The sequence below is a fragment of the Myxine glutinosa genome, chromosome 9, assembly GCF_964187855.1.
Source record: "Myxine glutinosa chromosome 9, kmMyxGlut1.1, whole genome shotgun sequence".
In the NCBI taxonomy this organism is placed as follows: Eukaryota; Metazoa; Chordata; class Myxini; order Myxiniformes; family Myxinidae; genus Myxine; species Myxine glutinosa.
This window is the reverse complement of record NC_136269.1, coordinates 146,363,187-146,388,211: the sequence shown is the minus strand read 5'-3', so window position 1 is coordinate 146,388,211 and position 25,025 is coordinate 146,363,187. Positions and strand designations below refer to the sequence as shown.

General features: G+C 50.2%; 1 protein-coding gene across 3 annotated transcripts in view; it reads right to left on the bottom strand.

Moving 5' to 3' along the window:
• LOC137434823 (C-Maf-inducing protein) overlaps positions 1-21,668 on the bottom strand; it is a 239,688-nt gene extending 218,020 nt beyond the window's left edge. Inside the window, exon 1 of one of the 3 annotated variants that reach the window (XM_078785034.1) lies at positions 21,535-21,668. In XM_078785034.1, the coding sequence (XP_078641160.1) occupies positions 21,535-21,558 (24 nt within the window). In that variant the 5' untranslated portion in view covers positions 21,559-21,668. Of the gene's footprint in view, positions 1-18,833; positions 19,800-21,534 lie in introns of those variants that run through there. The other 2 variants (XM_068127950.2, XM_068127952.2) reach the window with 2 other exon arrangements.
• Between the last annotated feature and the right edge of the window lie 3,357 nt (positions 21,669-25,025).

The following is a 25,025-nucleotide window of genomic DNA, read 5'->3' as shown; positions in this document are numbered from 1 at the left end:
GGAGTGAACCCCGATTTGGATTGATAAGGATGGAGTGAACCCCGGTTTGGATTGATAAGGATGGAGTGAACCCCGATTTGGATTGATAAGGATGGAGTGAACCCCGATTTGGATTGATAAGGATGGAGTGAACCCGGATTTGGATTGATAAGGATGGAGTGAACCCCGATTTGGATTGATAAGGATGGAGTGAACCCCGATTTGGATTGATAAGCAGTGAAAACTGATTTGCATTGATAAGGAAGCAGTGAACCCGGATTTGGCTTGATAAGCAGTGAACCCCGTTTTGTTTTTTGTTTTTTTGTATACAAGATCGAGACTCGTGAAAGAGCTAACATTAATCACACAAAAAGTCAAACCGACACATAAAACACAAAAAATAAGGGGAGTGGTAGACAAGATGGGGAGAGAGGGGGAAGGACACAAACACAACATTTGAGAGCAGGGACATCAGGAGAAATGTGGAAGGGGGAGGGCTTGGGGGGAGGTGGGAGAGGTATAAAACATATGAACACTGCAAGGACTTCCAGGAAAGAAGTTGGAATAAAATAAATAATAAAAAATTTTTTATCTGGGGTGAATTACCGGGGGTAGAAAAGATGAAGGTTTTGGATGGGGGAAGATAAGAGATGGTGGTGAACAGCTGTTTTCAAGACCGGGAGGGAGGAGTGGGATTGAAGGGAGTGGGGGAGTTTGTTCCAGAGGCGGGAGAAAAGGGGAATGAAAGAGTGAAGGTGAGCAGAGAGCCTAGATTTCGGCAGTTTAACCATTAGAGGGTTGCAGGCAGATCTTGTGCGACCTGAAGGAATATTTGCGGGACAGAGCACAGAGAGAGCTGGGGGAGCAAGGCCGGAGAGGAGTCGGTAGAAGACGGAAAGACCACCAACCTGCCTGCGGTGAGTGAGTGAAAGGCCCTCGGAGTTAACTTCATCGCAGGAGATTCCAATGATTCTGAAGATTTGGATTGATAAGGAAGCAGTGAACCCCGATTTGGATTTTTAAGGAAGGATTGAACCCTGATTTGGATTGATCAGGAAGGAGTGATCCCTGATTTGGATTGATAATCAGTGAACCCTGATTTGGATTGATAATCAGTAAACCCTGATTTGGATTACGAGGAAGCAGTGACCCCTGATTTACACTGATCAGGAAGGAGAATCCCTGATTTGGATTGATAATCAGTGAACCCTGATTTGGATTGATTAATCAGTGAACCCTGATTTGGACTTTTAAGGAAGGAGTGATCCCTGATTTGGATTCATAAGGCAGCAGTAAACCCTGATTTGGATTACGAGGAAGCAGTGAACCCTGATTTAGATTGTTAAGGAAGCAATAAACCCTGATTTGGATTGATAAGGAAGGAGTGAACCCTGATTTGGATTGATAAGGAAGCAGTGAACCCTGATTTGGATTGATAAGGAAGGAGTGAACACTGATTTGGATTGATAAGGAAGCAGTGAACAATGATTTGGATTGATAAGGAAGGAGTGAACCCTGATTTGGATTGATAAGGAAGCAGTGAACCCTGATTTGGATTGATAAGGAAGGAGTGAACACCGATTTGGATTGATAAGGAAGCAGTGAACACTGATTTGGATTGATAAGGAAGCAGTGAACACTGATTTGGATTGATAAGGAAGGAGTGAACACTGATTTGGATTGATAAGGAAGGAGTGAACACTGATTTGGATTGATAAGGACGCCATGAACAATGATTTGGATTGATATGGAAGGAGTGAACACTGATTTGGATTGATAAGGAAGCAGTGAACACTGATTTGGATTGATATGGAAGGAGTGAACACTGATTTGGATTGATAAGGAAGGAGTGAACACTGATTTGGATTGATAAGGAAGCAGTGAACACTGATTTGGATTGATAAGGAAGCAGTGAACACTGATTTGGATTGATAAGGAAGGAGTGAACACTGATTTGGATTGATAAGGAAGCAGTGAACACTGATTTGGATTGATAAGGAAGCAGTGAACACTGATTTGGATTGATATGGAAGGAGTGAACCCTGATTTGGATTGATGAGGAAGGAGTGAACACTGATTTGGATTGATGAGGAAGGAGTGAACACTGATTTGGATTGATAAGGAGTCAACCCGAATGTCTCGAATGTCTTTGTGTTTGAATGTTTTTGACTCGAATGTCTCAAGAAACTCATTTTGCAATAAATGTTCGTTTCCCATTAATTGTACATTTTTCAAAATCCCATCACCCCCAAAATCCCATTTCCCATCACCCCTCCCCTCTAAATCTACCCCCTTGCCCCTCCCCTCCAAATCATCCCCATCACCCATCTCTTTCAAATCTTCCCCCTTGCCCCTCCCCTCCAAATCTTCCCAATCACCCATTCCTTTCAAATCTCCCCCCACACCCCTCCCCTCCGAGACTCTCCCTCGCTCCTCCCCTCCTAGACTCCCCTCTCACCCCTCCCCCTCAAAGCGTCCTCCCCGCTTCTTCCCCCTTCCAACTTTCACCTTCATCTCCCTCAACCTTCTGCCTCGCTCTTCCCCCTCGTCAAATAACACCTCACTGCGCCTCTCCCAATCACCATCAAACCTTTTGTCTGCCCCATTCTTCCCTTTCTCCAAGCTATTCTGTAATCTCTGACACACCTTCAACAGCTCTCCCTACCTCTTCCTCCTCTTCCACATCTTACCCTACCGCTCCCCCCCCCCCCCCCCCCTGTTCTGTATCCGATGCTCCCCCTTCCTCTTCCTTAACAGTATGGACCTCAAACATCCGGGGCCTTCGCTCAAACTTGTCTGATCTCTCCATACAGGTTGCTTCTGACAAACCAGACACGATCTGCTTAACAGAAACTTTCCTCCTTCATGATGTCTCTGATTCCTTGGTATCTCTCCCAGGTTACTCCCTCCTCCGGTATGATAGACCTGAGCCTCGTCCTGGAGGTGGGGTTGCTATCTTTATAAAAAAACTCTCTTCCTCACTCGCCCTGCACTGCCCTCTCTCCACCTCACCCCCAGGAATACCTTTGGCTACGGCTTCCCCTTTGCTCCCACCTTTTGCTCATATGTGTGTTGTACCATCCACCAAACAGTGATGACTCCATCTACATCTCGCTGTCTGAGAATATGGACCAACTTCTGTCTACCCATCCCAACTCTCTCTTCCTCATATGTGGTGATTTCAACTGTCACCATGCCAGTTGGCTGGGTGTGGGTACCTCTCTCATCAGCCATGGCTCTTCAGCAGAGGACTTCTGTGACTCACTGGGACTGACACAATCTGTCAATTACCCGGATTTCAGTCAACGGAGCATCTTCTCTTCTGGACTTGGTTATGACTAACTTCCCTGAAAATGTCTGCTGCTCTTCTTCTGCTCCAATCGACTCTTCTGATCATGTGCTTGTTAAAGTGGACATCTCTCTGACCATTCTCAGAGAGCCTCCTCAGCGTCGACGAGTCTGGCATTTCACTCAGGTCAACTGGCACGGTCTTCAAGCAGCCATCAATCATCTGGACTGGTCTCCCATCCCTACCGCCTCTGACATCAATAATAATAATAAGAATTCATTTATTTTGTATAGCGCTTTTCATGACGCCCAAAGGCGCTTTGACAGAGTGCAAAACATAATGCATAACAAAACATGGAAACAACAATTGCAAAAAGACAAGGATCAATAGGGAAATATTTAAAGCAAAAGGAGGGAGAAGGAGAAGTGATAGTCAGGGGTTAAATGCTGTGGGTTGAATGTTGAATGCATTGCTGAACAGGTGGGTCTTGAGTGATGTTTTGAATGTGGTGAGTGAGGAGGAGTCTCTGATGGTGTGAGGTAGTGAGTAGTGAATAATGGCGTCATCAGTCACGTGGTTCGGCCGCCATATTTGTTTTAAGACAAAAGCCGGCCGCCTCATCAACTCATCTTGGGAATTCTTCCAAAGTAAATTGCTCTCTCTCATGCACAGATTTATCCCATCTCATCTTCTGTTGTCATACCCTTCCTCCCGTCCATGGTACACGGAATCTTGTGGTGAGGCTAATGCCCAGAAACAACTTGCTTTCGTCTCCTGGAAAGCAAATCCAACGGAAGGAAATCTCGTTTCCTTTCACAAAGCCCGAAACAAGTGTGTGTCCACCCTCAGGAGAGCCAGGAAACAATATCTCTCCATTCTCAGGACCGAACTCTCTTATCTGTCTCCCTCTTCCAAATCCTGGTGGCGTCTGGTCAAATCTGTTTCTGGTGTTTGTTCCCCCTCCATCCCCTCCCTCACCTCAAATGGCCACATGGCTGACTCCGCACGTGAAAAAGCTGAATGCCTCAACTCTGTGTTTGCCTCTAAATCTTGTGTCCCAAACCCATCCCTCTCTGTACCCACTGTACCCAGTCGTACCCAGCTGCTCCTGGACTCTGTGTCCTTTCCTCCTGACAAGGTGGAAAAGTTTCTGTCAACCCTCGACTCGGATTCTGCAACTGGACCTGACGGCATCAGCCCACGGGTCCTAAAATCCTGTTCTTCCGCTCTTTCACTCCCTCTCTCTGTTCTCTTCACCCTCTCTTTTGCTCAAGGTCATCTTCCATCTGCTTGGAAATCTGCCAACATCACCGCTTTGCACAAAAAAGGTGCAAAAACAGATCCCAGCAACTACAGACCAATCAGCCTTCTCCCAATTATCAGCAAAGTCATGGAATCCATCATTGCTTCAGATATGAAATCTTTCCTCTTCTCCAATGGCTTGATCTCTGATCGTCAATTTGGTTTCAGACCTGGACACTCTACTCTGGACATGCTGCTTCTGCTTTCTCAACAATGGATGGAGGTCCTCAATGCCAAACAGGATATTAGAGCAGTCTCCCTTGACATATCACGTGCCTTCGATACGGTCTGGCACCCCGCTCTGCTCACCAAACTCTCCTCTTTTGGTATCCATGGAAATCTCCACGCATGGCTGGCAGACTTCCTCTCCAGTCGTAGTCAACGTATGGCCCTGAATGGGTTTCTCTCATCTCCTCTTCCTGTTCAGGCTGGAGTTCCACAAGGCAGTGTTCTGGGCCCTGTGCTTTTTCTGGTCTTCATCAATGATCTCTCTGACTCTCTTGAAAATCCTCTGTTTCTCTTTGCTGATGACTCTACTCTCTGTCGCTCCATTCTTCATCCCTCAGATCGGCAGTCTGCTGCCTCCTCACTCTCTGCAGACCTGGACAAAATCACAGACTGGGCAAACAAGTGGAACATGTCTTTCAATCCTGACAAATCGTACACTCTTACGATGTCTCTCCGAAAAGACCGACTGGACAACCCTCCCATCCACTTTCTGAATAATCCTCTCCAAGAAGTTCTGTCACTCAAGCTTTTGGGTCTCACTATCTGCCATGATCTTTCCTGGGAAAACCACATTTCAAATCTGGCCTCCAAAGCCAGTCGTTGACTGGGCATCCTCCGTCGTGCGAAGTCTTCCTTGGCACACCTGAGCTCCTCACCACATACAAGGCTTTCATCCGCAGCTCAATGGAATACTGCTCTCCCCTCTGGGCTGGTGCTTCTGCCTCACACCTAGCTCGTCTTCACGCTGTTGAAACCAAAGCATTCAGAATCATTGGAATCTCCCGCGATGAAGCGAACTCCAAGGGCCTCTCACTCACTCACCGCAGGCAGGTTGGTGGTCTTTCCATCTTCTACCGACTCCTCTCTGGCCTTGCCACCCCAGCTCTCTCTGGGCTCTGTCCCGCAAATATTCCTACAGGTCGCACAAGATCTGCCTGCAACCCTCTTATGATCAAACTGCCAAAATCAAGACTCTCTGCTCACCTTCACTCCTTCATTCCTCTTTTCTCCTGCCTCTGGAACAAACTCCCTCACTCTCTTCAATCCCACTCCACCCTCCAGGTCTTTAAAACAGCTGTTCACCACCATCTCTTATCTTCCCCCATCCAAAACCTTGACCTTTTCTACCCCCGCTAATTTCACCCCAATGCCACTTTTTTGAAATACCAACTTTTTTTTTTCTTTTTTTTGTATTCTGAATCGAGGCTCGTGAAAGAGCTAACATTAACTTCACAAACAAATCGACCAGACAAACAAAATACACAAAAAGAGGGAGCGGAAGACAAGATGGGGAGAAAAGGGGAAGCACACACACACAACATCCGAGAGCAGGGAGATGTGTGGAAGGGAGAGGGCCCGGGGGGAGGAGGCGTGGGAAGGGGGGGGGGGGGAGGGAGAAGTATAAAGCACAAGGACACCAAGGACTTCCAGGACAAAAGTTGGTATTTCAAAAAGTGGAATTGGGATGAAATTAGCCGGGGTAGAAAAGATCAAGGTTTTGGATGGGGGAAGATAAGAGATGGTGGTGAACAGCTGTTCTAAAGACCTGGAGGGTGGAGTGGGATTGAACTTCTGTCCTGGAAGTCCTTGGTGTCCTTGTGTTTTATACTTCTCCCTCCACCCCCCCCCCCCCCTTCCCACGCCTCCTCCCCCCAAGCCCTCTCCCTTCCACACATCTCCCTGCTCTCAAATGTTGTGTTTGTGTGCTTCCCCTTCTCTCCCCATCTTGTTTTCCGCTCCCTCTTTTTGTATGTTTTGTTTGTCTGGTTGATTTGTTTGTGAAGTAAATGTTAGCTCTTTCACGAGCCTCGATTCAGTATACAAAAAAAAAAAAAAAAAAAAAAAACCCTTATTTGGATTGATAATGAAGCAGTGAACATCGTGGATTTGGAGGATGGAAGTGGAGAACACGTGGTTGGAATGAGAATGAAGGTGCGAACACAGATTTGGAAAAAAGGAGGGTACACACACATTTGTTCGAAGAAAGAAAGAATGAGAAAGATGGAGAAAGGATCGATATAGTGCATTTTAGAAACGACGATAAATTATCTAACAATGGGGAGTGTATGTGTGTACAGATATATGATCTAACAATGGGGTGTGTATGTGTGTACCGATAGATGATCTAACAATGGGGAGTGTATGTGTGTACCGATAGATGATCTAACAATGGGGAGTGTATGTGTGTACCAATAGATGATCTAACAATGGGGAGTGTATCTGTGTGCCGATAGATGCTCTAACAATGGGGAGTGTATGTGTGTACCGATAGATGATCTGACAATGGGGAGTGTATGTGTGTACAGATATATGATCTAACAATGGGGTGTGTATGTGTGTACCGATAGATGATCTAACAATGGGGAGTGTATGTGTGTACCGATAGATGCCCTAACAATGGGGAGTACATGTGTGTACCAATAGATGATCTAACAATGGGGAGTGTATCTGTGTACCGATAGATGATCTAACAATGGGGAGTGTACGTGTGTACCGATAGATGATCTAACAATGGGGAGTGTATGTGTGTACCAATAGATGATCTAACAATGGGGAGTGTATGTGTGTACCGATAGATGATCTAACAATGGGGAGTGTATCTGTGTGCCGATAGATGCTCTAACAATGGGGAGTGTATGTGTGTACCGATAGATGATCTGACAATGGGGAGTGTATGTGTGTACCGATAGATGATCTAAAAATGGGGAATGTATCTGTGTACCGATAGATGATCTAACAATGGGGAGTGTATGTGTGTACCGATAGATGATCTAACAATGGAGAGTTTACATGTGTACCGATAGATGATCCAACAATGGGGAGTGCACGTGTGTACAGATAGATGATCTAACAATGGGGAGTATATCTGTGTACCGATAGATTATCTAACAATGGGGAGTGTATGTGTGTACCGATAGATGCTCTAACAATGGAGAGTGTACCTGTGTACAGATAGATGATCTAACAATGGGGAATATATCTGTGTACCGATAGATTATCTAACAATGGGGAGTGTATGTGTGTACCGATAGATGCTCTAACAATGGGGAGTGTATGTGTGTACCGATAGATGACCTAACAATGGGGAGTGTATGTGTGTACCGATAGATGATCTAACCATGGAGAGTGTAAGTGTGCACCGATAGATGATCTAACAATGCGGAGTGTACGTGTGTACCGATAGATGATCGAACAATGGGGAGTGTATCTGTGTACCGATAGATGCTCTAACAATGGGGAGTGTATGCGTGTACCAATGGATGATCTAACAATGGGGAGTGTATCTGTGTACTGATAGATGATCTAACAATGGGGAGTATATGTTTGTAGCGATAGATGATCTGACAATGGGTAGTGTATGTGTGTACCGATAGATCATCAAAAAATGGGGAGTGTATGTGTGTACTGATAGATGATCTGACAATGGAGAGTGTATCTGTGTACCGATAGATGATCTAACAATGGGGAGTGTATGCGAGTACCAATGGATGATCTAAAAATGGGAAGTGTATCTGTGTTCCGATAGATGATCTATCAATGGGGAGTATATGTTTGTACCGATAGATGATCTAACAATGGGGAGTGTACGTATGTACCGATAGATGATCTAACAATGGGGAGTGTATGTATGTACCAATAGATGATCTAACAATGGGGAGTGTATGTGTGTACCGATAGATGATCGAACAATGGGGAGTGTACGTGTGTACCGACAGATTATCTAACAATGGGGAGTGTATGTGTGCACCGATAGATCTAAAAATGGAGAGTGTATGTGTGTACTGTTATGGATTCATCACTTCCGTTGTTGTGGTTTTCACCCACTTGACATATTTCTGATATTATGTACTATTATTATCTTCAAAAGGTTTATTGTTCATGAATCGTTTGCAAAGGTTAAAAGCGTTAATGTTTAAAAGAGACAAGAAGCCAGATCGGGAACCAGAAGACGAAAAAGAAGGGGAAGAAGAAGAGGGTTTGGCGAGAAAAAGTCGGACAAGACGCGTGTCTTGAAGCTCCGTAGCGAGCGTGATCGAACGAACGTCGCGAGTGAACTTTGAGTTTCCTTGAAAGGAATTTCCTGCGATAGGTGTTATCGCTGGAGGATTGAGAAACCTGCGTAGTCAGGTATAGGCGTTGAGGTTCCGGAGAATCCTCGCCCGGTCGCTTCGACTCAAGTAAGAGCCGTCATTCATTTTGAACTTCGCGCTTCGTTCACCGAAAAAGGTTTTGCTACGCGTCAGCTTATCTCACCATCCTGTCGTCTGCCGGGGATGTGTGTGCGCAAAAGCGGTGTTTGAAGATTACATTGCAGTTCGCTGATTGAACTGTGAACGTGCACGTCTGGATCGTGTCTTTGGGATTTCCCTGTCCGCCGCCATTCTGTTTTTGGTTTGGACCACGTGACTGTCCACGCTTTGCCTATGCCTCATTCATGGCCTCTTCGCCTCATCGCCTCATCACTACTCGCAGGAGGGGATCACCTTTGAGTTATAGAGACATTGAGGAGGGTTCTTTTTCATTCACTGGGAGCGCAGTGAGTTATCGTACTTTAGCTGATGGTACCATCTTAAGATGTATTGAGTGCACTTTGATTGCTATTGGTTGTACCGTTATTCTTGTGTGTGATTTTTAATACAACATTTGTTCGTTTATAATCATTGGTGTGGTTTCACTATTGATTACTGACACAGAATAACATATTTTTTCTGCCATGGCTCCTCTCGGGGTTCGGAGGTATGTGCGCAAAAGCGGCGGTCGGGGAGGAAGCGGCGGTCGGGGAGAAAGACCAGGAGGTCGGGGAGGAACACGTAACAGAAATTGGGGGCTCGTCCAATTGACTCGTGGGCTCGAAATTGGGTCTTCGTCCGAGATAAAAGAAATTCCCTAATAACATCCGTTCGGGTTTGACCCAGATTGAAATTGGGGGTTCATACTGGGGAGAAATTTGGGGCTCGGCTTTGCTGATTAAATTCCCGAAATATCGTACTGTGGATTAAAATCCCTAAAGTTCGTCCGGGAAAGAATTCCATCACATTCCCAGAATTCCCAAATTTGGAACTTTTTTTCCAACATTCCCAAATTTTTCAAAAAAAATAAAAATGCTTTTTTTAGCAATTTCTTGGGTTTTTTTGTTTGTTTGTTTTTGTATACTGAATCGAGGCTCGTGAAAGAGCTAACATTTATTTCACAAACAAATCAACCAGACAAACAAAACACACAAAAAGAGGGAGCGGAAGACAAGATGGGGAGAGAAGGGGAAGCACACAACCACAACATTTGAGAGCAGGGAGAAGTGTGGGAGGGAGAGGGCTTGGGGGCAGGAGGCGTGGGAGGGGGAGGGCGGGGGGGAGAGGTATAAAACACAAGGGGACCGAAATTAGCGGGGGTGAAGGTTAACAGGTGTTAACTGATAGTCACCCTGGTGTTTGCCGCCGAAAAGTTTGCAGCGTCCCCTAGTGAGACACAGTTTCGAGCGTTAAAAAAATCGGAACTCTTGATATTGGCCAGACATTTTAGCTTGGAGGTCCGAGCTAATATGAAGAAAGCAGAGATGCAGAGATTGGTGATAGAATCTCTGGTGGGACAAGGAACATGGAAAGAGGGAGCCTTGGATTGGTTACCCGAGGAACAAGAAAATGTGGAGCTCCGGAAACTGGAAATGCAATTGCAGAGCCAGGAAAGGTTAGAAGAGAAAAAAGCAGAGGAAAGGAGAGTTGAACGAGAACTCCAGGAAAGGTTATAAGAGAAAAAAGCAGAGGAAAGGAGAGCTGCAAGATAATTCGAAGAAAGAAGAGAAAAGGAAAGAGCAGAACAGGAACGAGAACTCAAGGAAAAAAGAATAGTACAGGAAAGAGAACTCGAGGAAAGAAGAGCAGCACAGGAAAGAGAACTCGAAGAGAGAAGAGAAAAGGGAAAAGCAGAGGAGAGAAAAGCCGAAAGGGAGTTAAGGGAACGGGACTTGGCACTTCAGCAGGAAATTAAACTCAAGGAGCTGGATTTAATGAAAGAACGGGGAGAGGTACCATCCATGCCGACTGGTTCGACACCTAGTCAGAACACCTGGGATGTTGGTAGACATGTGAGGCTGGTTCCACCCTTCAATGAAAAGGAGGTAGCAAATTTTTTTTCACACTTTGAGAAAGTGGCTCAAATGCTAAAATGGCCGGAGGAGTCCTGGACCATGTTAGTGCAAAGTGTTCTGGTGGGTAAAGCTCAAGATATTTATTCGGCTTTTCCGATTGACCAATGTGCAGATTATGAGATAGTGAAGAAAACCATTCTCAAAGCCTACGATTGGTCCCCGAAGCTTACCGGCAAAAATTCCAGAATGCCAGGAAGAGGGAGAGTGAGACCCATGTGGAGTTTGCCAGAATGAAAGAAACCATGTTTGATCGGTGATGTGATTCAATAGGGGTTGGGAAAGACTTCGAACTATTGCGACAATTGATCCTGGTGGAGGAATTCCAACAGTATGTCCACGACGACATTAAAGTACATGTGGAGGAAAGGAAAGTATCAAAGCTGTATGAGGCAGCAACCATGGCAGATGACTATGCCTTAACCCACAGGATGGGGTTCCACAAACCTTACTTCTCGCCTAGACTTAGCCAGGGGAGTTATGGTACATCTGGGGCGGAGAACGAAAATTCATGGAGGCGGCCTCGAGATGACTATGAGGACAACTCTGATACCGCGACTTTTAGGGATCAGAAAACAACAGTTCCAAGGCAGACTTATCTTCCAGGGGGCTCGAGGCAGACTGCGAGTTTCTCCTCCGGACCTACTTGCGCCTTTTGCAATAAACGTGGACACGTGAGGTCCCAATGTTATGCCCTGGAAAAGAACAATCCGGAGCGGAGTCAGACTAGTACAACTCCGAATGCCATGGCAAATGTGAGAAATCGCCCTCAAAAGGGTTACCAACCATTTATTTCAGAGGGGTTTGTGTCACTGGATGGAGACTCGACTAACCAGAGACCTGTTAGGGTATTGAGGGACACAGGAGCACATCAATCTTTAATGCTCGAAGGCATTTTGCCATTGTCAGAGGAGACGGCAACTGGTGATAGTGTTCGTTTACAGGGGATTGGTGGCTGTGTTAGAGCTCCACTTCATGTCATCCATTTGGAGTCTGATTTGGTGTCAGGACCGGTCACCGTAGGTTTACAAGCCACTCTTCCTGTAGAGGGAGTATCTTTCGTTATCAGTAATGATTTGGCCGGTGGTCAAGTTTCTGTTAACCCGATGGTTGTTAAAAAGCCCAGTAGGGAAAATAACACCACACCAGTCAGGGATGGCGGCAAATTTGGCAAGCTATTTGTAGGTGGACTGAACTTCAAAACAAAGGAGGAAGTTCTGACCTCTGTCTTCAGCAAATATGTACTGATTTTGGAAGTGCGGCTGGTAAAAGACAGGGAAACGCAAAAGTCAAGAGGGTTTGGCTTTGTCACATTTGAAAACACAAAGGATGCCAAAGAGGCAGAGAAGGATTGGAATGGCAAGGATTTGGTTGGTCGGACCATAGCCGTAGAGAAAGCAGGCCGTAGGCGTCGAGGTGGCTACAGAAGAGGAAAACGCGGCGGTAGTTTTGGTGGTGGCCGCAGTCGATATTACTATGGAGGCTCCCAGAGTTACGGCAGCTCCCGAAGGAATGATTATCAGGGTAGTGGCCGAGAAGGAGACCGCTATTCACGTGACCACAGTGACAAGCGGTCCAACCGTGATTATTACGAAAGCTAGAAAGAGTTGAAGCACTGAATGCTGCGGAGCAGCTGAGCCAAAATTCCTACACGGATTAACCGTGAATGCCACTTTCCTAAAGGCCGACAGGTAGTGAACTTTTCTACACGGATTAACCGTGAACTCCACGTTCCTAAAGGCGTCCATGTAGTGAACTTTCCTGCACGGACTAACCGTGAACTCCACGTTCCAAAAGGTGTCCATGTAGTGAATACTTCCATGCCTCACCACCCAACCACCATGGGAACCTGGGTTTCAGGTCGGGCTCCCGGGAAAAGTGCTATAGATTTGCTGGCCTTTGAGTTTTGATCACAACCCATTAACCTTCATTCAAAAGAAACGAAAAGTAAAATCAGAGGGTGATGAGATGGAGTTTGGCTTTGCAGGAGTCCAACTGGGAAATTGAACATGTAAAGGGCAGGGACACTGTTGCTGATGCTTTGTCCAGAGTGAATTAACTTTGGAAATCTTTGGGGGTTGTGTGAAATTTTGTCGCTTTATTTTTGGGAGATTGATCATTGTTGCTCACGGGAATTGATGATTTGGTTGTGAGTTTACTGTTGTTTGTTTAAAGGGTGTGCCTGCAAAGAAAGTTTTCACTGTGTTCAAACTTTCTTTCTTGAGGGGGGGAAGTGTTACGGATTCGTCATTTCCGTTGTGGTTTTCACCCACTTGACATATTTCTGATATTATGCACGATTATTTTCTTCAAAAGGTTTATTGTTCATGAATCGTTTGCAAAGGTTAAATGTTTAAAAGAGACAGGAAGCTGGATCGGGAACCGGAAGATGAAAAAGAAGGGGAAGAAGAAGAGGGTGTGGCAAGAAAAATTCGGACAAGACGCGTGTCTTGAAGCTCCGTAGCGAGCGTGATCGAACGAATGTCGCGAGTGAACTTTGAGTTTCCTTGAAAGAATTTCCTGCGATAGGTGTTATCGCTGGAGGATTGAGAAACCTGCAAAGTCAGGTATAGGCGTTGAGGTTCCGGAGAATCCTCGCCCGGTCGCCTCGACTCAAGTAAGAGCTATCGGCCATTTTGCACCTCGCGCTTCGTTCACCGAAAAAGGTTTTGCTATGCATCAGCTTTTCTCACCATCCTGTCGTCTGCCGGGGATGTGTGTGCGCAAAAGCGGCGTTTGAAGATTACATTGCGGTTCGCTGATTGAACTGTGAACGTGCACGTCCGGATCGAGCCTTTGGGATTTCCCTTTCCGCCGCCAGTCTGTTTTTGGTTTGGACCATGTGACTGTCCACACTTTGCCTACGCCTCATTTATCGCCTCTTCGCCTCATCGCCTCATCACTACTCGCAGGAGGGGATCACCTTTGAGTTTTTTTGGGGGGTTTTTTTGTATACAGAGTCGAGGCTCGTGAAAGAGCTAACATTTATCAAACAAACAAATCAAACAAACAAGCAAACAAAGTATATAAAAAGGGGAGCGGTCGACAAGATGGGGAGAGAAGGGGAGGAAGCACACAAACACAACATTTGAGGGCAGGGACATCGGGAGATGTGTGGGAGGCAGAGGGCCTGGGGGGAGGCAGGATAGGTATAAAACGCAAGGACACCAAGGACTTCCAGGAAAGAAGACAAAAGTCACCTCAAAAAAGTGGATTTGGGGTGAAATTAGCGGGGGTAGAAAAGATCAAGGTTTTGGATTGGGGAAGATAAGAGATGGTGGTGAACAGCCGTTTTAAAGACCTGGAGGGAGGAGTGGGATTGAAGAGAGTGAGGGAGTTTGTTCCAGAGGTGGGAGAAAAGAGGTATGAAGGAGTGAAGGTGAGCAGAGAGTCTTGATTTTGGCAGTTTAACCATAAGAGGGTTGCAGGCAGATCTTGTGCAACCTGCAGGAATATTTGGGGGACAGAGCCCAGAGAGAGCTGGGGGAGCAAGGCCGGAGAGGAGTCAGTAGAAGACGGAAAGACCACCAACCTGCCTGCGGTGAGTAAGTGAAAGGCCCTCGGAGAAAGCGTCATCGCGGGAGTTTCCAATGATTCTGAACGCTTTGGTTTCAACAGCATGAAGACGAGCTAGGTGTGAGGCAGGAGCACCAACCCAGAGGGGAGAGCAGTATTCCATTGAGCTGCGGATGAAAGCCTTGTATGTGGTGAGGAGCTCAGGTGTGCCAAGGAAGGACTTCGCACGACGGAGGATGCCCAGTCGGCGACTGGCTTTGGAGGCCAGCTTGGAAATGTGGTTTTCCCAGGAAAGATCATGGCAGATAGTGAGACCCAAAAGCTTGAGTGAAAGAACTTCTTGGAGAGGATTATTCAGAAAGTAGATGGGAAGTTTGTCCAGTCGGTCTTTTCGGAGAGACATCGTAAGAGTGTGAGATTTGTCATGATTGAAAGACATGTTCCACTTGTTTGCCCAGTCTGATTTTGTCCAGGTCTGCAGAGAGTGGGGAGGCTGCAGACTGCCGATCTGAGGGATGAGGAATGGAGCGGCAGAGAGTGGAGTCATCAGCAAAGAGATAGAGAGGAATTTCAAGAGAGTCAGAGAGATCATTGATGAAGACCAGAAAAAGCACAGGGCCCAGAACACTGCCTTGGGGAACTCCAGCCTGAACAGGAAGAGGAGATGAGAGAAACCCATTCAGGGCCACACGTTGACTACGACGAGAGAGGAAGTCCGCCAGCCATGCATGGAGATTTCCATGGATACCAAAGGAGGAGAGTTTGGTGAGCAGAGCGGGGTGCCAGACCGTATCGAAGGCACGTGATATGTCGAGGGAGACAGCTCTAATTGCCTGTTTGGCATTGAGGACCTCCATCCATTGTTGAGACAGCAGAAGCAGCATGTCCAGAGTAGAGTGACCTGGTCTGAAACCAAATTTATGATCAGAGATCAAGCCATTGGAGAAGAGGAAAGATTTCATATCCGAAGCAATGATGGATTCCATGACTTTGCTGATAATTGGGAGAAGGCTGATTGGTCTGTAGTTGCTAGGATCTGTTTTTGCACCTTTTTTGTGCAAAGCGGTGATGTTGGCTGATTTCCAAGCAGATGGCAGTTGACCTTGAGCAAAAGAGAGGGTGAAGAGAACAGAGAGAGGGAGTGAAAGAGCGGAAGAACAGGATTTTAGGACCCGTGGGCTGATGCCGTCAGGTCCAGTTGCAGAATCAGAGTCGAGGGTTGACAGAAACTTTTCCACCTTATCAGGAGGAAAGGACACGGAGTCCAGGAGCAGCTGGGTACGACTGGGTACGGTGGGTACAGAGAGGGATGGGTTTGGGACACAAGATTTAGAGGCAAACACAGAGTTGAGGCATTCAGCTTTTTCACGTGCGGAGTCAGCTGTGTAGCCGTTTGAGGTAAGGGAGGGGATGGAGGGGGAACAAACACCAGAAACAGATTTGACCAGACGCCACCAGGATTTGGAAGAGGGAGACAGATAAGAGAGTTCGGTCTTGAGAACTGAGAGATATTGTTTCCTGGCTCTCCTGAGGGTGGACACACACTTGGTTCGGGCTTTGTGAAAGGAAATGAGATTTCCTTCCGTTGGATTTGCTTTCCAGGAGACGAAGGCAAGTTGTTTCTGGGCAACAGCCTCACCACAAGATTCCGTGTACCATGGACGGGAGGAAGGGTATGACAACTGAAGACGAGATGGGATAAATCTGTGCATGAGAGAGAGTAATTTACTTTGGAAGAATTCCCAGTACGAGTTGATGTCAGAGGTGGTAGAGATGGGAGACCAGTCCAGATGATTGATGGCTGCTTGAAGACCGTGCCAGTTGGCCTGAGTGAAATGCCAGACTCGTCGATGCTGAGGAGGCTCCCTGAGAATGGTCAGAGAGATGTCCACTTTAACAAGCACATGATCAGATGAGCCGATTGGAGCAGAAGAAGAGCAGCAGACATTTTCAGGGAAGTTAGTCATAACCAAGTCCAGAAGAGAAGATGCTCCGTTGACTGAGATCCAGGTCGGGAAATTGACAGATTGTGTCAGTCCCAGTGAGTCGCAGAAGTCCTTTGCTGAGGAGCCATGGCTGGTGAGAGAGGTACCCACACCCAGCCAACTGGCATGGTGACAATTGAAATCACCACATATGAGGAAGAGAGAGTTGGGATGGGTAGACAGAAGTTGGTCCATATTATCAGACAGCGAGATGTAGATGAAGTCATCACTGTTTGGTGGACGGTACGGTTTGGTGGATGGTGGACGATTTGGTGGACGGTGTTTGGTGGTTTTTTTTTTTTTTTTTTTTAGTATACTGCATTGAGGAGGGTTCTTTTTCATTCACTGGGAGCGCAGTGAGTTATCTTACTTTAGCTGATGGTACCATCTTAAGATGTATTGAGTGCACTTTGATTGCTATTGGTTGTACCGTTATTCTTGTGTGTGATTTTTAATACAACATTTGTTCGTTTATAATCATTGGTGTGGTTTCACTATTGATTACTGACACAGAATAACATATTTTTTCTGCCATGACTCCTCTCGGGGTTCGGAGGTATACCGAGACCAGGAGGTCGGGGAGGAACACGTAACAATACCGAAAGATGATCTAACAATGGGGAGTGTATTTGTGTACCGATAGATGATCTAACAATGGGGAGTGTATGTGTGTACCGATAGATGATCTAACAATGGGGAGTATGTGTGCACCGATAGATAATTATCTAACAATGGGGAGTGTATCTGTGTACAGATAGATGATCTAACAATGGGGAGTATATGTGTGTACCGATAGATGATCTAACAATGGGGAGTATATGTGTGTACCGATAGATGATCTAACAATGGGGAGTGTATCTGTGTACCGATAGATGATCTAACAATGGGGAGTGTATCTGTGTACCGATAGATGATCTAAAAATGGGGAGTGTATCTGTGTACCGATAGATGATCTAACAATGGGGAGTATATGTGTGTACCGGTAGATGATCTAACAATGGGGAGTATATGTGTGTACCGATAGATGATCTAACAATGGGGAGTGTATCTGTGTACCGATAGATGATCTAACAATGGGGAGTGTATCTGTGAACCGATAGATGATCTAACAATGGGGAGTGTATGTGTGTACCGACAGATGATCTAACAATGGGGAGTGTATCTGTGTACCGATAGATGATCTAACAATGGGGAGTGTACGTGTGTACTGATAGATGATCTAACAATGGAGAGTGTATCTGTGTACAGATAGATGATCTAACAATGGGGAGTATATGTGTGTACCGATAGATGATCTAACAATGGGGAGTATATGTGTGTACCGATAGATGATCTAACAATGGGGAGTATATGTGTGTACCGATAGATGATCTAACAATGGGGAGTGTATCTGTGTACCGATAGATGATCTAACAATGGGGAGTGTATGTGTGTACCGATAGATGATCTAAAAATGGGGAGTGTATCTGTGTACCGATAGATGACCGAACAATGGGAGTGTATGTGTGTACCGATAGATGATCTAACAATGGGGAGTGTATCTGTGTACCGATAGATGATCTAACAATGGGGAGTGTATCTGTGTACCGATAGATGATCTAACAATGGGGAGTGTATGTGTGTACCGATAGATGATCTAACAATGGGGAGTGTATCTGTGTACCGATAGATGATCTAACAATGGGGAGTGTATGTGTGTACCGATAGATGATCTAACAATGGGGAGTGTATCTGTGTACCGATAGATGATCTAACAATGGGGAGTGTATGTGTGTACCGATAGATGATCTAACAATGGGGAGTGTATCTGTGTACCGATAGATGATTTAACAATGGGGAGTGTATGTGTGTACCGATAGATGATCTAACAATGGGGAGTGTATCTGTGTACCGATAGATGATCTAACAATGGGGAGTGTATGTGTGTACGATAGATGATCTGACAATGGGAGTGTATCTGTGTATGTACACTCTCCATCACTTTGAAAATATTTGGAGGAGGACAAAAACAACTCATTCCAGGTGGTCACTTTATCAGACAGAGACCAAACAAACCAAAGTCTTGATGCAGATCGACTCAGTTTGTATCAATAACGATTACAGATCAGGTATATTCGATATTCATGTCGTGTTCATCGATCGTGAGGAAATTAGCACACAAGTACAAGCGTACGTATAACACCTGGTCATGTCCACACGTGTATATGAATGGAACAACACCTGGTCATGTAGACACATGTATGTAGGTAAACACCTGGACATGTGGGCACAATAAAGTGAGGTGCGTTACCTGGCAAGGTAGACACATTGAAGGAAGGTGTGATACCTGACAAGGTAGACACAACAAAGTAAGGTGTCATACGTGGCATGGTAGACACAAGGACGGACTCACCGTGGCGAGTGTAGACAGTCTTGCGCCAAGAGGACGTGGTGAGCTCCCATCGACGGAACCTCAGTCCGAGTCCGAGTCCTCGTCGCAGCGACGCCGAACGTCCGTGTCGAACGGCGCACACGGACAAGTCTCCCTCGAGCAACAGCTTGTACCGTGGTACCTGCACTCCGCGCAGCCCCCAGGACCCTCCGAGGATCGCATGACCGTCTCTACCGTCGGACGGATGAACGGGTCCGTCCCAGATCGGTCCTTCTTGGTCGAGCCGCAGGTTTTTGTCCTTGTTCGCGCAGTCTGGAGACTTCGACCCATTTCTTACCGTCCATGCTGTACGCGTCCGTCTTACGTGTAGCCTACACTACAGTCTACGTACGTACGTACAGCACAGGTGTTTGAACGATCGACGGGGGTTTTGTCTGTCTTGGTCGATGGACGATTCAAATTGAACTCCGGGGATCCGCGGTCTCGAACTCTACGTTACAGATAATGTGAATCACAACCCTGTCTGCTCGTCTGTCTGCTTTGTCCCCATGAAGTCCTCTGTCTGCTATGTCGTCTCTTGTCCCTTCTCCTCGTCTGTCGACTAACGTGTCTTTCAATCACCAACATCGTCTGACGATGACGCGTCTTTTCGCGTCTCTCATGCTCTTCCGATCCATGACGTCTTTCTGTCATTTATTTCATCTGTCCGAACATCTCAGCGACACAAACACGGATTAGTCGGTCGATCCCGCCCTCCGTCTAAATCGTGAAAAATAAACGCAAACGTCACAATATGTACAGCGAGAACGTCGCCATCCTCCCTCTCTCCCTTGACTTCTCTCTTTCTCATTCTCCGGCACTTCTCCCCTCCCTCTCCTCTTCCCCCCTCCTTCTCTTCCCCTCCCCCCCCCCCCCTCTCTCATTCTCCCCTAACCCCCTTCCCTACTCCTTCTCTTCTCCCCTCCTTCTCTTCCCTCCTTCTCTTCCCCCCTTCCCTCCTCCTTCTCCCTCCTTCTCTTCCCCCCTCTCTCCTTCTCCCTATTCCCCTTCTCCCCCATTCCTCCCCCCGTCTCCTCTCGTTCCCCCCTTTCCCCTCCTCCCCTCTTTCCCCCTCTCCTCCCTCCCCTCTTCCCCTCTTCCGCCTCTCCTCCCTCCTCCCCTCCCCCTTTCCCCCTTCCTCTCGCTTCCCTCCCCCCTTCTCTTCCCTCCTCTCTCCTTCTCCCCTACCCTCCCCCTTTCCCCCTCCCCCTCTGCCCCCTTTCCCCCTCCCCCTCTGCCCTCTTTCCTCTTTCCCCTTCCCTCTATCCTCTTTCCCCTCTAGCCTCCTTCCCCTCTCCCTCTATCATCTTCCCTCCTCTCCTCTCCTCTCCTCCCTCCTCACCCTTCTTCCTCTGCACCTCGCCCCTTTGCCCATTTCCCTCTTTCCCTTACTCCCTCCTCTCCTACTCCTCATTTATCTCCCTACTCCTCTTTATCCTCCTCCTCTTTCTTCCTTCCTCCTCTTCTTCCCCCACACCCTTTCCTCCCCTTCCCCATTTCTCCCCACCCTTTCTTCCTCCCTCGCCCCCCCTTTCTTCCTCCCTCCCCCCCCTGTCTTCCTCCCTCCCCCCTTTCTTCTTCCTCCATCTCCCCCTTTCTTCCTCCCCCTTCTTCTTCCTCCCCCTTCTTCCTCCTTCCCCCCCCCTTTCTTCCTCCTTCCCCCCCCCTTTCTTCCTCCTTCCCCCCCCTTTCTTCCTCTTCCCCCCCCTTTCTTCCTCCTTCCCCCCCCCTTTCTTCCTCCTTCCCCCCCCCTTTCTTCCTCCTTCCCCCCTTTCTTCCTCCCTCCCCCCCTTTCTCCTCCCTCCCCCCCTTTCTTCCTCCCCCCCCCCTCTTTCTTCTCCCTCCCCCCCTCTTTCTTCCTCCCTCCCCCCCTCTTTCTTCCTCCCTCCCCCCCTCTTTCTTCCTCCCTCCCCCCTCTTTCTTCCTCCCTCCCCCCCTCTTTCTCCCCCCCCTCTTCCTCCCCCCCCTTTCTTCTCCCCCCCCTTTCTTCCTCCCCCCTCCCCCCTCCTCCTCCCCTCCCCCCTCCTCCTCCCCCCCATCCCCCCATCCCCCTCCTCCTCCCCCCATCCCCCATCCCCCCTCCTTTCCCCCGCCTCCCCCCCTCCTCCTGCTCCTCCCCCCTCCTCCTCCCCGCCTCCTCTCCTCCTCCTCCCCGCCTCCTCCTCCTCCCCCTCCTCCTCCTCCTCCCCGCCTCCCCCCTCCTCATCCTCCTCCCCCCTCCTCCTCCTCCTCCTCCCCGCCTCCCCCTCCTCCTCCTCCTCCCCGCCTCCTCCTCCCCCTCCTCCTCCTCCTCCCCGCCTCCCCCCTCCTCCTCCTCCCCGCCGCCTCCCCTCCTCCCCCTCCGCCTCCCCGCCTCCTCCCCCTCCTCCTCCCCCTCCACCTCCTCCCCGCCTCCTCTCTTCCTCCTTACCCTTCTCTCCTTCCTCTTCCTCTCACTCCTTTTCTCTCGTAACCCCTTCTTCTCTCTCACCCCACCTCTCCCACTCCCGACTTTCTCTCGTTCCTTCCTCCTTATCTTTCTCAATCCCCATCACGCAGTCAATGACGTCACTGACGCTCGATGTTGTCGCTCTAATAGGCCTCCGAGCTACAACAACTATCTTTCCTCGAGTTTCTCGTCATTTCTCCGTTTTCTCTCCCCGTTGCTATTTATCTACCAACTACATACATATAGTCTACATACCGGTCTCGATGATATTCTCTTCATAAATCCACCAATCGAACCTCAATATCTCGTCTCTCCCTTTTCCTGTGTAAGTTCGCGTTTCACCGTCCGGAACCGAAACGCAGCAACAGCGCCCTCCACATTCCGATAACGGGCACGAAACGGATCCAAAGTCCCAACAGGGGGGTCTTCATGCAGATCAAAGTCTCGGCTCGGATCCTCGCATGAACCTGGGTGTCACTCGACACGGATACTCGCACGGACATGGGTCTGGGTCTCGGGACAGATCCTCGCACGGACCTGGGTCTTGACTCGGCATGGATCCTCGCACAGACCTGGGTCTCAGCTCGGCACGGATCCTCACACGTACCTGGGACTCGGCTCGGCACGGACCTGGGTCTCGGCTCGGCATGGATCCTCGCACGGTCGTGGGTCTCGGCTCAGATCCTCGCACGAACCTGGGTCTCGGCTCACATCCTCGCATGGACCTGGGTCTCGGCTCACATCTCCCACGGACCTGGGCCTCGGCTCGGCACGGATCCTCGCACGTACCTGGGACTCGGCTCGACACGGATCCTCGCACGGACCTGGATCTCGGCTCGGCATGGATCCTCACACGGCCGTGGGTCTCGGCTCAGATCCTCGCACGAACCTGGGTCTCGGCTCACATCCTCGCACGGACCTGGGTCTCGGCTCAGGTCCTCGCACTGACCTGGGTCTCATCTCGGCACGGGTCCTCACACGGGCCTGGGTATTGGCTTGGCACGGTTCCTCAGATGGACCTGGGTCTCGGCTCGACACGGACCTGGGTCTCGGCTCGGCACGGATCCTCGCACGGACCTGGGTCTTTGCTCGGCACGGATCCTCGCATGGACCTGGGTCTCGGCACGGATCCTCGCACGGACCTGGGTCTCGGCTCGGCACGGGTCCTCACATGGACCTGGGTGTCGCTCGACACGGATACTCGCGCGGACATGGGTCTGGGTCTCGGCACGGATCCTCGCACGGACCTAGGTCTCGACTCGGCACGGATCCTCGCACGGACCTGGGTATCGGCTCGGCACGGATCCTCGCACGTACCTGGGTCTCGGCTTGGCACGGATCCTCACACGGACCTGGGTCTTGTCTCGGCATGGATCCTCGCACGGTCGTGGGTCTCGGCTCAGATCCTCGCACGAACCTGGGTCTCGGCTCAGATCCTCGCACGGACCTGGGTCTCGGCTCAGATCCTCGCATGGACCTAGGTCTCGGCTCAGATCCTCGCACGGACCTGGGTCTCGGCTCGGGTCCTCACACGGACCTGGGTCTCATCTCGGCATGGATCCTCGCACAGACCTGGGTCTCGGCTCGGCACGGATCCTCACACGTACCTGGGACTCGGCTCGGCACGGACCTGGGTCTCGGCTCGGCATGGATCCTCGCACGAACCTGGGTCTCGGCTCACATCCTCGCACGGACCTGGGTCTCGGCTCACATCCTCGCATGGACCTGGGTCTCGGCTCACATCCTCGCACGGACCTGGGTCTCGGCTCGGCACGGATCCTCGCACGTACCTGGGACTCGGCCCGACACGGATCCTCGCACGGACCTGGATCTCGGCTCGGCATGGATCCTCACACGGTCGTGGGTCTCGGCTCAGATCCTCGCACGAACCTGGGTCTCGGCTCACATCCTCGCATGGACCTGGGTCTAGGCTCACATCCTCTCACGGACCTGGGTCTCGGCCCGGCACAGATCCTCGCACGTACCTGGGACTCAGCTCGGCACGGATCCTCGCACAGACCTGGGTCTCGGCTCGGCATGGATCCTCGCACAGTCGTGGGTCTCGGTTCGGCACGGGTCCTCGCACGGACCTGGGTCTGGGTCTCGACACGGATCCTCGCACGGACCTGGGTCTAGGTCTCGGCACGAGTCCTCGCACGGACCTGGGTCGCGGTTCGACACGGGTCCTCGCACGGACCTGGGTCTCGTCTCGGCAAGGAACCTCGCATGAACCTGGGTCTCGGCTCGGCACGGATCCTCAAACGGACCTGGGTCGGGGTCTCGGCACAAATCCTCGCACGGACCTGTGTCTGGGTCTCGGCACGGATCCTCGCACGAACCTGGGTCTGGCTCTCGGCACGGGTCCTCGCACAGGGCAGGGATCTACGCACGGACCTGGGTCTGGTTCTCGGCCCAGGTCCCCGCACGGACCTGGGTCGGGGTCTCGGCACAAATCCTCAAACGGACCTGGGTCGAGGTCTCGGCACGGATCCTCAAACGGACCTGGGTCGAGGTCTCGGCACGAATCCTCGCACAGACCTGTGTCTGGGTCTCGGCACGGATCCTCGCATGGACCTGGGTCTGGCTCTCGGCACGGGGCAGGGATCCACGCACGGACCTGGGTCTGGGTCTCGGCACGGGTCCCCGCACGGCCCTGGGTCTCGGCTCGGCATGGGTCCTCGCACGGACCTGGGTCTCGGCTCGGCATGGGTCCTCGCACGGACCTGGGTCTCGGCTCGGCATGGATCCTCGCAGGGACCTGGGTCTCGGCTCGACACGGATCCTCGCACGGACCTGGGGCTCGGCTCGGCACGGATCTTCGCACGGACCTGGGTCTGGCTCTCGGCACGGATCCTCACATGGACCTGGGTCTGGCTCTATGCACGAGTCCTCTCCCACGGACCTCGGTCTCAGCTCGGCACGGGTCCTCACACGGACCTGAGTGTTGCTCAACACGGATACTCGCACGGACATGGGTCTGGGTCTCGGCACGGATCCTCGTACGGACCTGGGTCTCGACTTGGCACTGATCCTCGCACGGACCTGGGTCTCGGCTCGGCATGGATCCTCGCACGTACCTGGGACTCGGCTCGGCACGGATCCTCGCACGGACCTGGGTCTCGGCTCGGTATGGATCCTCGCACGGTCGTGGGTCTCGGCGCAGATCCTCGCACGAACCTGGGTCTCGGCTTACATACTCGCACGGACCTGGGTCTCGGCTCAGGTCCTCGCACGGACCTGGGTCTCATCTCGGCACGGGTCCTCACACGGGCCTGGGTGTTGGCTTGGCACGGATCCTCGCAAGGACCTGGGTCTCGGCTCACATCCTCACACGGACCTGGGTCTCGGCTCAGGTCCTCGCACGGACCTGGGTCTCATCTCGGCACGGGTCCTCGCACAGACCTGGGTCTGGGTCTCGGCACGGATCCTCGCACGGACCTGGGTCTCGGCTCGGCATGGGTCCTCGCACGGACCTGGGACTCGTCTCGGCAAGGAACTTTGCATGAACCTGGGTCTCGGCTCAGCACGGATCCTCAGATGGACCTGGGTCTCAGCTCGACAGGGATCCTCGCACGGACCTGGGTCTTGGCTCGGCACGGATCCTCGCGTGGACCTGGGTCTCGGCACGGATCCTCGCACGGACCTGGGTCTCGGCTCGGCACGGATCCTCGCACGTACCAGGGTCTCGGCTCGGCACGGATCCTCGCACGGACCTGGGTCTCGGCTCGGCATGGATCCTCGCACGG